The 17,780-nt window shown below is 34.3% G+C and overlaps 4 protein-coding genes across 4 annotated transcripts in view; 2 read left to right on the top strand and 2 right to left on the bottom strand.

Moving 5' to 3' along the window:
- The window catches only part of LOC149732348 (ATP-dependent DNA helicase Q5-like), a 96,392-nt gene that overhangs the window by 73,760 nt on the left and 4,852 nt on the right, over positions 1 to 17,780 (bottom strand). The gene's annotated exons all lie outside the window — the stretch shown is intronic.
- Positions 1,593 to 6,455, bottom strand: LOC149732355 (vacuolar fusion protein MON1 homolog A-like). The gene is made up of 10 exons (XM_089883736.1): positions 6,081 to 6,455; positions 5,522 to 5,766; positions 5,108 to 5,201; positions 4,917 to 5,031; positions 4,534 to 4,705; positions 4,036 to 4,167; positions 3,527 to 3,670; positions 3,302 to 3,416; positions 2,991 to 3,146; positions 1,593 to 2,818 (listed from the first exon to the last, which is right to left on the bottom strand). Exons 1-10 carry the CDS (start codon positions 6,306 to 6,308, stop codon positions 2,678 to 2,680), a joined length of 1,542 nt encoding a protein of 513 aa, XP_089739862.1. The 5' UTR covers positions 6,309 to 6,455; the 3' UTR covers positions 1,593 to 2,677.
- LOC149732356 (aminomethyltransferase, mitochondrial-like) lies at positions 6,670 to 8,283 on the top strand. The gene has a single exon (XM_089883742.1). The coding sequence runs from the start codon at positions 6,944 to 6,946 to the stop codon at positions 8,159 to 8,161; it is 1,218 nt and encodes a 405-aa protein (XP_089739868.1). The 5' UTR covers positions 6,670 to 6,943; the 3' UTR covers positions 8,162 to 8,283.
- On the top strand, positions 8,267 to 17,733 carry LOC149732357 (alpha-N-acetylglucosaminidase-like). The gene is made up of 16 exons (XM_089883709.1): positions 8,267 to 8,506; positions 8,994 to 9,085; positions 9,378 to 9,536; positions 9,883 to 10,038; positions 10,455 to 10,629; positions 11,058 to 11,146; positions 11,751 to 11,927; positions 12,351 to 12,435; positions 12,975 to 13,121; positions 13,770 to 13,936; positions 14,599 to 14,766; positions 15,959 to 16,097; positions 16,500 to 16,646; positions 16,869 to 16,984; positions 17,231 to 17,379; positions 17,516 to 17,733. Exons 1-16 carry the CDS (start codon positions 8,267 to 8,269, stop codon positions 17,578 to 17,580), a joined length of 2,271 nt encoding a protein of 756 aa, XP_089739835.1. The 3' UTR covers positions 17,581 to 17,733.

Raw genomic sequence — 17,780 nt, forward strand, 5'->3', positions numbered from 1 at the left:
ATGAAACAGAACACTCATATATATATATATACCGGTGAACTTATTTTGGCCACATTCAATATGATATATAGTAGGGTGGGGGAAGATGGGACACCTTTAGCACATAATATCCAAATGTCCTGATCGTGTTTTAAACAATTAACAACGGTCTGTGGAAGTCGTGAGGATATAGTTTTATAATTATTTGAATGTTCTTTGTTTACTACCAAATGGGACGCGAAAATAGAGATAAAAAGTGTCCCATCTTCCCCCATCCTACTGTATAGTTATACACAAAACCGATATACCTAATCTGTAGTTTATCAAAACGACAAACGATTTTGTTGCATTATTTTAAGCGAGACTTTTAATTCGTCGTGCCATCATTCAGAACTAATGGTTATTGGTAATTAACCCAAATAAACCCGCTGCTGTGTATTTATACCACGACAGGTAGTTTTACGAAATTGGCAATCAAAGACACGTAAACGTTCATTACAATCTTTCGCCAACTTGAACTAGTTTTAAAATGATGTTTTCGTTTCCTAAAAATACAATATTTAGTCAAGATGCTAATGCAAATATGTACCTTCCATTGGCCGCAAAAACGCGCAAGCGAGTTTGCGCATTTTCACGGTTATTGTAATGTTTTATGAAATTACGCTGTCAGAAAAAAGCCAACAGCGTCGTAAAAATTTTTGTTCATTATGAAATATTCTGCTTCATTGGTGTTAAAATTTATCTAAAACAACGAACGTAAACTTTTGTTTGTGGGGCGTGAACAAGTTTTCTGCTGAACTCGCACGGTCTTTTAAATAGTGGTTGCAAACCTTTCTCTAAAAACCATCTACCGAAATACGCTTGCGGTTTCATTGATAATATTTACGCTGTTAGAAAAAGCCAACAACGTCGTAAAAATTCAGTATAAAATTCTCTTTCACCAGTTGTATTAAATGTTCTTTTCAAAAAACAAACTTAATCTTTTGTTTGTGGGGTGTGAACGAGTTAGTTTTCCGCGTTCAGTGCATTTTCGCTATCCCAGAGATTACGGATTCGAGGCTCGATGTGGCTAAAATGGTGGTCGTCATCCTTTAATAACAATATTAACGTTGTCAGAAAAAAGCCAACAACGACGTAAAAATTCTTGATCAGTATAAAATTATCTTTAACCAAATGGTATTCAATATGGTTTAAAATAGAAATTATAATCTTTTGTTTGTGGGGTGTGAACAAGGTTTCTGATAATTTAAGCTTTTTACAATCATTTATACAGACGATTTAACAATGTGCTAACGCTGTTAAAAATAAGGCCGACAGCGTGGCAAAAATGAGTATGATATCTTATAACAACAACTTGTAACTTTTAAAATTTTGAAGACCTTTTATATCCGCATATATTTTATGTGGGTTCTAAGCCGTTTATTAGGATTGCATGTTATTAATACGCTGCCAAAAAAATAGCAACACTCCAAAATTGTTTGTCCAAAAAAACGTTTCCGAAAAAGAATTGGGTTATTGATTACATACATATAAACAGACCTTGAGTTTGTGGGGTTTTTCAATTATACCTTGGTACTACTCATACGTAAAAATTTTTAGAATTTCAACAATGAACTTGTTACAATTGCAGTTTAGCAAAATGTAACCTTTATATGCTGTTTATATATTCAAAATCGTTGCGCTGTCAAAAAAACAGCGCTGCCAAAAAATGCACAATACAATATTAACGTATCACGAAATTTTATTCAATAAATACGATTAAAATAAACCTTCCGTTTGTGGGGTCCATGCCGTATGGTCACTGCGTTTAAACTTAGTCACGCTGACATGACGCAAATACAGTCACATGTAAATAATTCGGTAAAATACGAGCATTCCACATTGTGTGGTTTAGTTGGGACATCTCTGCCTAACTGTATGTGCCTACAATGTTTGAGTCCTTGAGAAACACACTCAAATGCTAACCAAACCCAGTTTGGTTGCTCCGATAATTTCTAATTTAAAATAATTGCGCTAAAAGCAAAAAGGGCGACAGCGTTCAAAAAACTCCGAAAACCGATATGTTTTTGTTAATGTAATATCATTAACTCTTTTATCATTAAAATGAACTTGTGGTAAGGTCGGTTCACACATTTGAATAATCTCGCTGTTACAAAAACTAACTGCGATTTAATTTTTTTGTTTTTTGGAAAAAGTAAATTATACAAGCATGTTATTTTTGTAATTGTAGCAAAATAAATCTGGGATTTGTGGGGTATGCAGAGGCATTACCCAAGTCAAGAGAAGTTCATTTAGTGTTAGGGTTGGGAGTTTTAGCAAATCAATCAAAAGGATTCTGTATCTCCTAATTATTGTATTTCTAATTTGCAGCCAAAAAGACACATGTCTGTAAATTAATATGAATGGACATTGTTCGTTGTATAGTTTTATTTATTCTCTGAAGAAACAAGCAAAGTAGCATGTAAATGCCAAGGGGTGTATGTAAGTGCATTCAATGGAAAATTTAATATTGTGTCAGCATTTTACCTCTCATAATGGACTTGCCAAAACCAGTTCAATCTGGTTTAATACGAAGCAGTGGTAACTTGTCAAAGTCCGTTTGATCTGGTTAAAACACAAGCCGTTGCAACCTGCCAGAACCAGTTTGATCCGGTTAAAACACAAGCGGTGGCAACTTGCAAGAACCAGTTCGATCCGGTTAAAACACTAGCGGTCGAATCATGAAAAGTTCATCTTCTCGTTGTTTAATCCACCGCAGCAAACGATCGACTGAAGATATTGCCTGACCTTTGGTTACAAGTGGACTGAATGCAACGTATAACTCAAAACCTGATGCAACCTGTAAAAAAATACAAAACTCAAAACAAAACAAAGAAGAAACCGGTACACAACCAGAAAGTTACAAAAACAGACAGTTGTTGGTTAAGACTCGATAAGATACTTTATGCGTTTTTTAGTAAAAAATATTGGGGTAATAGAATTTAAAATAGCCATTCAGTATAACCACGAACCCAAGCCAGCATTGTTTCTTCATCTGATACTTCGAATAGAAGTTTAAGTGGTATTGCTGGGTTGTGGATCTTCCCATGCAAATGTTGGTACAAACCAAACAAACGTTCTTGCTGGTGTACGCCATGATATGGACTCGAAAACTCTGGTGCAGTGAACTGAAAAACAATTTTCCTTTATGTTTACAAATAAGTATTGTAAAAAATACATATTAACAAAAAATGTATTGAATTGTAATGTACACAGAATAGAAATTTATCAATGTGTAAGAAAACATTTCAGTTATTAAAGAATCAACAGAATGAGAAGTAACCTGAGATTGATGTTTTGATTTATAAATAAAGTGCCTCAAATCTGGCAAGCCAATCTTGCCAACATTGTACATTCCTTTTTCAGATGCAAGCTTCAATATGGGTAGGCAGTCATGCCTGCAAGAAAGGTATATATAGATTGTCATTCAGTTGATTACGTTATGCTGAGGTGGCATGTCAGTTCATACACAACTGTAAACTGGTATTTGTATTTTAAGTGTACCCACTTGTTTAGTTTGACCATAACCCTTTTTTTTGCTTCGGATAAGGTAAAGAACGAATTTACATCAGCTGACAGCAGGAGAAGACAGGTTTGAAAATCATCGTCCAAATATGAAATATGCGCATGAAGGAATCCTTGTGGGTTAAAACTAGAAGTGTTATAATCGAGAGTTAATAGGTAATAAGGTTTTATCATGTAGAATTAGATTTAATTGTACTTAAACTTTGTAATGCTGAACACTTAGAGTTAGATGATAAGTGGTTTATTATCAGTGATACAGTGAGTTTAAAAAAAAAACAATTTATGTTATTAGCCAAAAAGTGTTAGTAAAAAGATTTTTCGCAAGCACAATTAATAATTAAATTTGTTATTATGGAAAAAGTCTGGTTCAAAATACGAAAAAATAGTTTGCCCCCCTCCCCCCCCAAAACAAAAATTGATATTTATTTATAATTAAGAGTTTTTTATAAACTAATAAGAAAAAAAGGAAAATTAATACAGCGTTTTACTCACTGAGGAAGACATATTGGGAGCCAGCTCTCTCCTGCATGGAAAGAGGAAGAGGCAGTGATCAGATTGATGAGGATTTGAAGATCAGATGAGTGGAGGTTGTGTTCTTTTAATCGACAATAACTCACAGTTTTTCTGCATCAGGAAAATACGGTTTTGTTATTTGGGATAAATTATATGGGACGTACAGAGAAGGCTTTTTTATTTCAATAGTTTAAAAACCTGAATGAACAGATCTTTGAAATTATTGTTGAGTCATAATAGGTCTGAAATACACGTGAATTGTTTGGTATATGGTTATTAGGAACAGGATGTACAGCTGTACAGGTAAGGTTATTCAGCATTTCAATTTCAATACAAACATAACAGCCCGATGTATGATACCTTGTTTGTATAGAAACAAATCAAAAAACATGTTTATGCACCTACTGTAATTTATTTTAAGATTTAGAAACCTGAATAAACAAACATCTAAAATAAGTAGATGAAACTTAAATTTACCCAGATGTTAAAAGCAAGGCAAATGCAAGGTCATTCGTCTTGGAAAGCTGTAACGCTTGACTGACTAAATCTCGGATGTTACCAGCCAGAGGAAGACACTGAAATGCACCAAGAAGATACTCTGGTCCAGTGTCCATGGAGGTACAAAGATGATCCAGGAACTTATCTGTGCCTGAAGTACATGATGTTACTTTAGTGTTGAATTTATGGGAACGATATAAATCATATAAAAGTTATCATAACATAAGATCAAACAATTCAGACAGGTACACATATAATAATGGTCCAATGGGACATAAATAAAAGGCTCACAACACAAACAAAGCTTGTAATTGTAACACAAATGTGTAAATTAGCAGATACTTTATTAATATATATCCTACCTGTTAGAAGTCGTCGCAAATCAAAATTCTTTTGTTTTGCATAAATTCTGTCCAGTTGTTTGAGGGTCACAATGCTGACAATTTTGTTGTAAATGTATTTCAGGTAAACTGTGATCTGAAATGGAGAAAACAAGATTTTCTTATTATAGTATCTAAATGGTGGGAACAATAACATAAAATGGTGTATTTACCTGTGTTATAGATTCAGGTGTAGAACAAACTGCTACCAGAATCAATGGAATTTTTATCAGAAAAACAAATTTGTGATCGCCAGCTGTTATACTCCTGAAAACAACCCACAAATATAAGAATTTACAAATTAGATAAATCTGAGGTATTTTTTTGTTGTAGAGTAATATAATAACCTTTTCCGTCTTTTTGATTACGGTAGTGATGATTTTGAAATATTTAAATGAAAGGACAGGATATAGCGACAAAACACCACATTTTCAGACATGCTTCTGGTTAAAAACATATTTACATTTATTTGGAAGAAAATAAGCTAGGTCGCTGAACCTAGAAGACAGACAAGCCATTTATTCTAATTAAGTTAATCCACTTATAGAAACAAAAGTGTGCGTAAAGAAAAAGAAAGAAAGTTGCACCTTATTTTATCGTTACGATCATGTACACAGGACACAAGTGCAAGCATTACACCCATAACTGATGAGAGTTTATCTTCACTGCCATGCCTTGAATACACTGGCTTTCCTGCCTCGGTGAGAACAAAGAAATGTCTCTTCTGATCCCTCCATGAGGATGAGTTGATGTACTCCTCTTCCTCAGCAACAAGAAGACTGAGATGACGTTGTCGGATTGAGATTTCTTCTTCGGTGGGTTCTCCAATCATCTATATACAAGTGAACATATTGTTTTAACAGTAAAGCATTAGTTTATGCAGTGACATATATGTGAAAAAAATGGGTTTACATTTATGTTATTCTAATTGTATATTAATGTTTGTAAATGTGTATGTTGCATTAAAGATATATATACCTTTTGTTTGTACAAAGAATACAAAGATTAGAGTTTTAAATATATAAATTAGGTTTTAGTGTATGTCATTCCAATTGTATATTAATGTTTGTGAATGTATATGTTGGGTACTATAGATATATATCTTATGTTTGTACGAAAATATAGAATCTAGAGTTTTAGACTCACAGAAACTGACAAAGTAGAGGAAAACGATGCGTCATCACTTGCGCTTTGATTCAAAGAATTAGTGCTGTGAGATTTCTTTACACGATCGGCGGTCAGTAGCGAATCTTCGGCGTCGGAATTTTGAGAATCGAATCCAACATCGTATATTGCTGTTGTGTCTATTGCAGGCAGTACATTTCTTGCCTCGCCGTCGTTTATTGGCGTCTCAGTCGTGTCTTCTGATGACATGGTTGCTTTCAAATGTTTAGTATATTTGTTTTTAAGTTCACAGAGCGATCATGCACTTCCTGGTCCTAATGTTTACACTTTCGTAACTACTACACAGCAACTGTGTTCCACAAACCGAAATGTAGAAGTAGCTCAATTGTAACTTTGAAGCCTAGGTTTGTGCGACGAAACAATAATTAGAACTTTCACTAACTATATGATTACTTCGGAATTTGTTTGATCATAGACGAATTTAAGTACATAATTTAGACATCCGAATGAAACATTACATCGTTTTAAGGTGTAAATATGGGTAAACGCCAAACGGGCTTAATTTCGAGATATTCTTTTGGGGGAATTACCTACATCGATCAAACGTTAAAACGTCATAATAACAAATTTAATATACATTGTTTTGGTCGCTCTTTTGTTTATGTTTTATCATTTGCATCGGTTACTTCGTTTTACTTGTACCTAGAAACAAGTTAAAAGCATTGTTTGGTGTATACATGTTGTTTTAGTTGCAGTACCAATAACATATATGCTTAATTTTTATCTGTTTTAAAGTTTATTTAATATCAAAACAATTCTAGGGTTTTTACATTCATTTGTTTCTATCAAGCTATTTATAAAAGGCTCTGTACAAATATTATAAAATGCTTAAAATTGCCCAATTTCGTCAAAATATTCTTTCTCGTTGTGTTTTGTCTGCAAGTAAACGGCTGCTTACAACCAGTAACTGTCTTTGTAAAGATAATATTAAAACATCTGTACTGCATGATTTCCATGTGAAAAATAATGCAAAAATGGTCCCATTTGCTGGCTGGACAATGCCAATACAGTATAAGTCACTTGGAATCATAGACTCTCATCACCACACAAGGAACAAAGTGTCTTTGTTTGATGTGTCACACATGCTACAGTTTAAGGTGTATGGGAAAGACAAAGAGAGCTTTATTGAGAGCATGACTGTATGTGATGTAAAAGGCTTGCCGGAAAATGGAGGATCTCTCACTGTTTTCACCAATGCAGAAGGTGGAATAATGGATGATGCTATCATTAATCAAACACAACAAGATTATCTGTACTGTGTATCAAACGCTGGTTGTTCTGATAAGATAAGTACATGCTTAAGGGAGAACCTTATAGATTTTACAGCGAAGGGAGGAGAAGTTGTGTTGGAGCTTTTAGATTGTGGTTTGCTTGCTGTACAGGGACCGAAAATGGCGGAGGTATTGCAGACTGGGACCGATACTGATTTAAGCAAGTTATACTTCATGCAGAATGTGGAGGCAAATTTGTTTGGCGTTGATTGCCGGATTACTAGGTGTGGATACACTGGTGAAGATGGAGTGGAAATTTCAGTAGCAAAAAATAAGGCTGTTGAACTGGCTGAGAATATCTGCTCACATGAAGATGTAGAGTTGGCAGGTCTAGGGGCGAGGGACAGTTTAAGGTTGGAAGCGGGACTTTGTCTCTATGGAAATGACATTGATGAAATGACCACTCCCGTTGAGGCGGGGTTGACATGGTGTATTGGTAAAAGGAGAAGGAAAGAGAAGAATTTTCCTGGAGCGGAAAAAATTGTTGCGCAAATAAAAAGTAAACCAAGTAAACGGAGAAGTGGTTTAATTGTAAGCTCTGCTATTGCTCGGAATGGAGCAATAGTGCAGGATGGGAATGGAAATGAAATTGGTTCAGTAACCAGTGGCTGCCCTTCCCCCACATTAAGTGCTAATATTGCAATGGCATATTTACCTCTCCCACTTAGCAAAGTAGGAACTGAAGTAAATGTGTTGGTGAGAAAAAGAGTGGTTTCTGCCAAAGTTACAAAAATGCCTTTTGTCGCAGCTAACTATTTTATGAATAAATAAACACCTGCAATCTTATTTGAAACACTAAGTTTATTATTCTGTGTTGTTTTATTGCACGCCTGCCTGTGTTTGTTGTATATTTGTTGTATATTTAACAGGATTTTTATGTTTGCTTCTAGAAAGCTTGTAATGCATTTAATCAAAGCAGTATTACTTCTCACCACTGTGATAGAAATTGGCAGTTTTCAAAAACACTACATTGAAAAAAGTTTGTCATCAGTTAGAAGCTATACAGCAGGTCATGAACAGGAAACTGCAGTTGCACAGTTGCTGCAAAGAGTAATTGGTGAGAGAAGCCAAGATGTTGTTGTTTCTATTCTACCTGCAGCATCTGAATTTGCAACGGTAAATATTATCTATGGAAGGAATTTAACTTACTTTATCCTCGCATGGCCGGAAAACAACAGTCATTGTAACACAGGTGTTCATACACTTCGTGCCAGCCTACGAGTTACCAAGTATCTTACTTTGTGGGTGATTAATATGAATGTTTTCCACTTTTCAGCCCAAAATGTATGGTGAATATTACTTTTCCTGTGCAGGTTGTTGATGTTTCTATTAATAAACAACAATGAATTATAAATTCTCAGCAAGTAATTACTCATGTAAAACTAAGTTTTTACATTACAGCTTCTTAAATACTGTGGAATTTAAACATCAAAAGATTTATCCACAAAGTTACATACGTGGTTGGTTACTCATAAGCTGACACGAGGTGTATGAAACAGAACACCCATGTTATAACGACTGTAGTTTTCCGACCACGCGAGGATAAAGCAAGTTGCACTTATTCAGAGTACTATATTTAGTCAATATATTTTATTATTTGCAGTTAAGTTATGCTGGAAAAACATTGAAAATAACAGGAAGTGATGCGGTATCTGTTGCTTTTGCATTCAATCACTATCTCAAATATTACTGCAGGTGATTCACACAACTAATCGGCTATATATATATAATAAATTTTTGACCAAGTTGAAGTATTATTCGGTTTTCCTAAAATTAAATATATATTTATATATATAATGTATATATATATAATTCTACATGGCAGAGGCCCTCCTTGAGAACCAGGAATTTAGTTCATATTGGCCCATCATCTCAAACATAATTATATATATATACATATAATAATATATCCATATACTTGAAAAAGTTCGAGAAATATTCCTTTACAAAATAAAAATAACAGAAAATATTCCTTTTTATACCACAGAAAACAGATCTCTTGGGCTGGAGACCAAATTTCTGACATTCCTAATCCTTTACCTCCTGTGCCTGCTGAAGGGGTAACGATAAAAGCTGGGGTGAAGTATCGGTATTATCAAAATGTTTGCACCGTCAGTTATTCTTCAGTGTGGTGGAACTGGACAAGGTTTGAAGAAAGTTTAATTTTAGAAAAAATTAATAAAAAAATTATTGTTTAATCTGTTATTCAGAATTCCCTTACAGTTTCGTAATTTTACTGATTTTATTATCAATTATAATATAAAATTGCATTGTACTTAACGTGAGGTTATGGGACCTTTTAATATGTACAGACATGTTTCAGTATAGAATCCAAGACATAGTTTGAATGACAATTATAATTTAACCCTTCTTATTTTGGTTCTAATAACCTCAATCAGCAAATATAAAAAATGTAATAGAACAGTGCATAGTGATTTTCTGAACAATGTATAAAGATCAACACACACGGCTTTCAATAAAATTACCTACAGATGGGAACGAGAGATTGACTGGATGGCATTGAATGGAATAAATCTTCCTCTTGCATTTACTGGGCAGGAGGCAATATGGGAGAGAGTTTATAAAAAGCTTGGGTGTTCGGATGAGGACATCAAAAAGCATTTTGCTGGACCAGCTTTCCTAGCATGGTAAGTTTACTTTTACTAAAGCAAAAATTCAAAAAGAAATATCAATTACACATTTAAAGGGATAAGCAAGAACTGTAACCCATAACTAAAATTATTCCTTTTAAAAATAACCAATTTTCAAAAAATAAGTGATGTTAGAAATAGTTTCAAACTGCCCAGTTATTCTTATTGAATAAAAGACTTGCACAAAAAGACTTGATTCTATTTTAATAAGGTTCGATGACATCGTTTGTATTATACAATTAGTTTGACTTTATACCACCAGATCCTTACTGTATTTTTTTTTCTTACAAAAGAATCTTCCAACTTCATTAACACCAGATTAGGGTCAGATTCACAGAATTTATTACAGTTACACTCTAAGTAATATTGTATTTATTTTACCCTGATCCTTGATCATTATTTAATCTTTTCAGGGGTAGAATGGGGAACCTCCATGGTTGGGGAGGACCCCTGCCATCCTTCTGGATCAAGAGCCAACTTATCCTGCAGCACCAAATCCTGATCCGGATGAGATCACTAGGAATGATTCCTGTCCTTCCTGGGTTTGCAGGACACATCCCTTCAGCGATTCTAAATCTTTATCCAAAGGTGATTTACACAATATTTTAAAATACTTTTTTAAGTCACACAATTTTTAATTCACACAAGTGTATTCACACAATATTTTATTATTTATTTTTTTTAATCACATTTTTTGTTATTTATTATTATTATTTTTATTTACACAGGCTTAGTCACACAATATTTCAATAGTTTAAAAATTCAAATAAAATGTAAATGGATTTTCCATTCCTTCATGCATTTTTACCAGGATTTGTAATCGAAAATTCAAAAAATAGTGATATATTTTGGATACAACTACAATATATAAATGGTGCATACTAACTTTCCTTTAACCACAGTATGAGGTGACGTACAAATTAAACTCAAATTAAACCACCTGGCTTGTTGATAATGGCTGATTTATAGTTTAAAACAAACTTTATTATTCATTTCTTTAAATTTTAAATATGTAGGCTGATGTTATACAGCTTTCTCATTGGAGTCACTTCAACTGCACTTATTCTTGCACTTACCTGTTGCAACCACATGATCCACTTTTCAAGTGAGTTGTTAGTTATACTATGCCACAACATGATTATATGATAGTAAGGTGGGGGAAGATGGGACTGTAGCGACGATGCTTATTGCTCGTTGTATATATTGTAATGATTCAGTTTTAAACGCACGTGAAACACGAAAGAGAACGGAAGAAGAAGGCAAATAAAAAGGGGCGTTTCGCACACACACGCACGCACACAGGAATGAGCGCTACAAGACACGTTTTCATTCTATTTTCATGTTCCGTTTGGTAGTAAACAAAGAACAAGAATTATAAAAGCGTATCGTTTCAACTTATATAGACCGTTGTTAATTGTTTAAAACACGATTAAGATATTTGTATTTTATGTGCTAAAGGTGCCCCATCTTCCCCACCATACTATATAACTTTAACTTCAGCAATTGTGGTTATAAAATTGTAGCCTATAACATGTACTTTTGTTTTCATTTATTCTTTTCGTTTATTAAATTGGTCTTTCATAGCTTTTAACCATCCCACTCAAAATTTATAAAAAAACATTGCATTAATTTTATTGTATAAATAAAAAGCACCCATACTAATACATTGGTTTAAAAGTTTTGATTAAAATTTTGAGAATTTTTTCCAGTACTATTGGTAGCATGTTTATCAAGGAGCAAATGTTAGAATACAACGGCACCAACCATATTTATAATGCCGACACTTTCAATGAGATGACACCACCTTCCAGTGACCCTGGATATCTATCTAATGCAAGCAGGGCAGTGTATGATGCAATGGCAGTAGCAGATCCAAATGCTATTTGGTATGTAAAGTGAAGCAGTTTTTTTTTGTAAGTCTAATTGCCGAAAATAAAAAAGTCAGTTATTACATAAGCTCATGAAATAATGAATAAAATGTTTTCATGTTACTCTATATAAATGGGTGAGGTATTTTCGAGAACCTAGGATTAAGGATTGATTTGGTCCATTACCCCAACAGCAAGACAGCTTTTAAAGGTCTGAATTGATAGTGCTCAACATTCCACTTGTGTAAATGTAATGAATCAATGTAACCTACTTGATCCTTGTGTGGACGGACAACAACAGTCGTTAAACACAGGTGTTCTGTTTCACACACCTAGTGCCAGCTTGCACGTTAACAAGTATGTTACTTTGTAGGTGATTATTTTTAGGGTTTTTTTTTCATTTTTTGTCTACTTGGTGTTTGTAAAAATGTTTTCATGCAGGCTTATGCAAGGTTGGCTGTTTCATCACGAACCAACCTTTTGGAAGACAGCTCAGAAAAAAGCTCTTTTGACTGGAGTTCCTAAGGTAACGCATACTCAACTTCTACTCCTTACCAATAATAATTAATAACGGGTTTCAAACAACCAGGTTACACTTATGCATAACTCAATCATTTGTCCGGTGCCGTAGCACAATTAGTTAGCGCGCCCGCTGAATGATAAAAGCCCCTCAAAAAATAATCACCCACAAAGTAACATACTTGGTAACTTATAAGCTGGCACTAGGTGTATGAAACAAAACACCTGTGTTATATGACTGCCGTTTACCGGGCATGAGAGAAAAAGTAAGAAGTTACACATTTATACCTTAAGAAATTTTGCACTGTTGTTACAGATACTTTCTTTTTGACAGTGTTTTATACGCTTGACTTTTTTTAATTGTTTACTCTGTTCTTACATATGTTTACCACTGCTGCAATCAGGAGCATTACAAATGCTGTTTATTTCAAAGAGCAATAAGATTAGTCAGTATAACGATTCTAAGAAACTGTAACATGGTTTCAATTGTGCGGCTGTATTGATTTCCTATTGCTGACTCGCTGACTCCATTTTGTTTATGTTCAGGGCAAAATGCTAGTATTGGATCTGTTTTCTGAATCTTACCCCCAATATTTACCAGACTGGTACTTTGGTCAACCATTCCTGTGGTGCATGTTGCATGATTTTGGGGGAAATATGGGTTTCTATGGAAAAATTAATACTGTGAACACAGTGAGTAATTTACAGTGTTTTATTGCTTTTGGAATTTTATTTCTTGTAACTGTATGACTATGTTTTTATAGCTCTCTAGAGCAACTGTACATGGATATACTGTATTACAACTTGGAAAAAGAAATGTTTACAACTGTTTTAAACTATAAAACAGCCCATTAAAGTCTTTTAAACTAAGCAATTAAGTTGTGTAGGTTGTTGGGTTATAGCAATTTTAAATAGCTCTTTATAAAACTATTGACAAAATTAAGATGAGGATGCTGATTTTCCATAAAAAAGAGAAACATAACTTCTAATCAAATCACAGGCTGTATAACTATAACAACTTCCATGCATGACATAAAATGTCCGGCGCAGTGGCAAAGTGGTTAGCATGTCTGCCTGTAACCCAGAGGTAATGGGTTTAAGGCTCGTAGCTGCTACCATTGTGGGAGTTTCAAATTTTCTGCCATACATAAAAAATGAAAAAAATCCCCCCTAAAAAATAATAACCCACAAAGTAATATACATAGTAACTCGTAAGCTGGCACGAGGTGTATGAACACCTGTGTTATAACGACTGTCGTTTTTCGGCCACGGGATGATAAAGTTAGTTACATTCATTCATTCGAAATGTTGCAATCTCTAACTTGTTGTGATTTGTTAAAGCAACCAGGAATCGCTCTCACCAGTGTAAACTCAACCATGGTTGGAACTGGTGTAACTCCTGAAGGTATCAACCAAAACTATATGATCTATGATTTTATGTTGGAAACTGGTTTCACTGTGCATTCTGTCAATGTTACAAACTGGTTAAAAGAATATACAATGAGAAGGTAGAGATACAACACCCTGTGTAGTATTTTGTTAAGTAAATCACTAACAAAGTGGTCACTAATGGGTTGTCCAAATTATCAGCCATACATAAAAAAAAAGAAAAAATCCCCCCAAAAAATAATCACCCACAAAGTAACATACATGGTAACTTGTAAGCTGGCACAAAGTGTTAAACCCGTGTGATAACGACTGTTATTTTCCGGCCACGCGAGGATAAAGTAAGTTACATTTATTTATTCATTCACATTCAAGTTAAATTGAAAAGGTAGCTTGTTGTGATATTACATTTTTTATATACTCAGCAATTTGTATTAATTTTTTCTCTTTCAATCATCTATTGGCTGTTGTGTAATGTGTTTTGCTTTTAAAAACATCGAAATCTTGACTGGTATTTATTTAGATAGCAATTTTTCAAAGCACCTTGTGTGGATCTTTTGTTAAAGTAAACTAAAATGTCGCTGGTGTCTAGTGGTAATAATTTTCTTATGCACACTTAGCATTAGTCTTTCAAATGTAAATCGCTCTTGTGTAATGTATTGTAATTTGTGTATGGATTTTAGGCATTGTAAGTTTTTACAAACACCGCTATTTGTTGCTTTTTCTATTTTTAGCTTGTTCGTTTTAAAACCTAAATAGCGAAAACAAGTTCCACTGTCTTTAGGTATAACACAAGTAGTCCCGAAGCCATAAAAACATGGAATATACTTGGTAACACAATCTACAACGACACGAAACCTGGTTTTCCTTCAAAAAGTCTGATACGTGGTTCACCAGTAAAAAGACCCACGTTGGATAATCCTGGTCTTCCATATTGGTACCAATACTCCAGGTAAAGGTTGAAATATTGTTGGAGTATTTTTGTACCAGATTTCTTGTATTAATAAATTTGTTGCCTAAATTTATTAAATTTACCATCTAAAACTAATACTCTAGATAAAACACACAGAATGTTGGAGTGTTTTGATACCACAGTTCTAGTACAAATAGGATTTACTATCTAAAGCTATAAAATTTGTTGTTTAAAACTAACACTTTTGGTAAAGTCACAACGATTTTTGCATGTTTTTGCATAAAAGCAGAGAAGATTTACCATCAAAAATTCTTTACCTGTGAGGCTGTGTCACTGGCGTAAAGTTACGGGGTTGCAGGGTTGCCTGGCAACCCTTTGATTTTCTCAATACTAATAATGCGTAAGGAATTACGTTCGACCAAACAAAGACGCCATTATTACTGCGAACAAACTTCGTTTACGTTCGTTAAAATATGTCAATACCGATGCGTCATTCACGACACAAATGCATTCAACTGGTATTTAAACTCCTGTTTGCTAAATAATTCACGTGTGAATCGCTATTGTGACGTCAGTAATCAACGTGTGAATCGCTATTATGTCGTAATCAATTGCCAGGTTCAAACAACCGCTATTATGATGCAATGAATCCACGTGTGAATCCCTACTATTTCGTAATAAATATGCTGCTTGCCTGAGGAAAACATTGCATATAAATATAAAGCAGTGTTGGAAACGATTTAGGCAGTTTATTTCAGCGATATTTCGTTCTGGAAACCTACTATTTCCGACGGACGGGTCTTCGTTTGTAAGATAACCACACACTCGTGCGGGCTTGACGAAAGGCGCATGCGACATAGCTACTGTGACGTCACTCGCCAGGCAATCGGATTCGACCGTTTCTCATTACACGGACTCGCCAAACGCGCGTAATTTTAATTTGTCTCATCCCTACGTAATTCTGAATACGTTTACGTTTGTATGAGCTTTTACAAAGCACATATTTAAAGGGTTGCAAACCGAAAACAAAGGGTTGCAAACCGTTTTTTTTTTCGCGCCTACCGGCGCGAGGACTTCCTTTTTTTCTGGTTTTTGCAACCCTAACGTTTAGTAAAACTTTACGCCTATGGGCTGTGTTCATTGCTAATTGATATTATGTTGCAATTTATTACAGAGGAATAAGTCTGCATAATTATTAAATATGTAGGTTTAAATGTATGTTATTCTACAGCCTTGCATTGGCTTGGGACAATTTCTCACAATCTTTAAATACTCTAAAAGATCTGGAGACAGTTAGGTATGATGCTGTAGACATTACAAGACAAATGTTGCAGGCAGTTCACAGACTCCTGTACTATGCAATGGTTGAGGTATATTTTGTAATATTTTATGCAAAAATAAAGTTATGAATGAATGAATGAATGTGACTTGCTTTATCCTGGCGTGAAAAAAAACAACAGTCGTTATAACAAAGTTGTTCTGTTTCATACACCACATGAAAGCTTAACGAGCTACCATGTTCTTTTGTGGGTGATTTTTTTTTAATTTTTTTTATGTATGGCTGATAATTTGTACAGCCCTTTAGTGACCACCGGGTGGGATTAATTGCCGTTAAGTGCCTTGCCCAAGGACACATATGCCCACAGTGGTAAAAGCAACGAGCCTAATGTTTTGTATCTGTCTATAGGGTGATTTTTAAGTTAAACATTGGTACATGCTATGCTGTTCTTATACAGTATTAAACCCATGTTTAACTAAAATTTTGAAATCAGGAATTTCTATGGAAAAGAGATCCTGGTAAACTTGGAGAACAACTGTTAGATTTGCTGGATGATTTCGACAAAATGTTGTGCAGTGATGCACATTTTAGTATGGGAAAGTGGATTCAAGATGCAAAAATACTGGGAACCACTGCTGAGGTAACAAATATCCTAATTTAAGATGGTTGCTATCTTTGACGAATAATTGTTTTTTCTTAACACAAAAAAATACGTATTTAATGGGTTACAAAGTATGTGTTAAAAGCATTTTTTCAGATATGCTACACCAATGTTCATTATATAGCAATTGTTTGTAATACTGTGAAGCAGTGAGATGAGAAGCTTAACATATGGCCATGACTAATCATTTTTTAAACGCAGGAGAAGGATTTGTATGAATACAATGCAAGGATACAAGTTACTCTGTGGGGTCCGAATGGTGAAATTCTGGACTATGCAAGCAAACATTGGTGTTCCCTTGTCAAACATTACTACAGGCAAGAATAGCATATTATCTATTTATATTCAACAAAACTGTTTACAAGTACGAAAAAGGCTTGACGCTGATATTATTGCGGGCATATGTGTTCTTGGACAAGACACTAAACATACACTGATAAGGCGTTCGGTTCTGTATGATAGACAAAACGCCAGTAGTTTAAAATAACAAAACAAAGAGTTGCCAAGATCTTATTTTGTAAGATCTGGCAGTCATAACATATATATTTCAATTTTATTTGTAGGCCAAGATGGGCTTTATTTGTCAGCTATTTAAATCATGCCTATGCCACCAAATCAAAGTTTGACCATAAGGCTTTTGCATCTGATGTATTTACCAATGTGGAAGAACCTTTCACTAAAGACAGAAGTGTTTTTCCTTCTACCGCAACAGGTAAAGTGTAACTGTTTTGTGGTGTTTAGCTACAATTTCCTAACAAGTGATAAATATTAAATGTATTTAAACTCTATTTCATTTTTTTAATATTACCAACTAATGATGCCCTCTTTTATTTATTTATTTGTTACAGGCAATGCAATTGAATTAGCAAAAGACATGTATATCAAGTGGAGACCTTTTCTCAATGATGTGTAAACATATTATGAAGTCATATGCAATTGTGCAATAATCTTTTTATGCAATTGAAGCAAGAGTTTTCAATCCCATGCAGCATCAAAAGAATGTGTTTTAAACTTTAAGAATGTATTTTGAACTCGAGTTCTAAAAATAAACTTTTTAATTGACCAACACAGTGTGTAAAAACACGTCCAACAATGTAGACAGACAAGGAGTAG

This window comes from Ciona robusta, chromosome 8, assembly GCF_009617815.1.
Source record: "Ciona robusta chromosome 8, ASM961781v2".
Lineage (NCBI taxonomy): Eukaryota > Metazoa > Chordata > Ascidiacea > Phlebobranchia > Cionidae > Ciona > Ciona robusta.

Bases quoted from the DNA above. Each gene is read 5' to 3' on its own strand.
- LOC149732355 (XM_089883736.1), bottom strand. From the start codon at position 6,308: ATGTCATCAGAAGACACGACTGAGACGCCAATAAACGACGGCGAGGCA. The intron at 4,168-4,533 runs GTAAATTTAAGT...TTCCTGATGCAG, and splicing joins GCCTTGCTTTTAACATCTGG to AAAAACTGTGAGTTATTGTC. The intron at 2,819-2,990 runs GTTCGTGGTTAT...ATTTTTTTACAG, and splicing joins AAGAAACAATGCTGGCTTGG to GTTGCATCAGGTTTTGAGTT.
- LOC149732356 (XM_089883742.1), top strand. From the start codon at position 6,944: ATGCTTAAAATTGCCCAATTTCGTCAAAATATTCTTTCTCGTTGTGTT.
- LOC149732357 (XM_089883709.1), top strand. From the start codon at position 8,267: ATGTTTGCTTCTAGAAAGCTTGTAATGCATTTAATCAAAGCAGTATTA. The intron at 13,122-13,769 runs GTGAGTAATTTA...GATTTGTTAAAG, and splicing joins AAATTAATACTGTGAACACA to CAACCAGGAATCGCTCTCAC. The intron at 17,380-17,515 runs GTAAAGTGTAAC...TATTTGTTACAG, and splicing joins TTTTCCTTCTACCGCAACAG to GCAATGCAATTGAATTAGCA.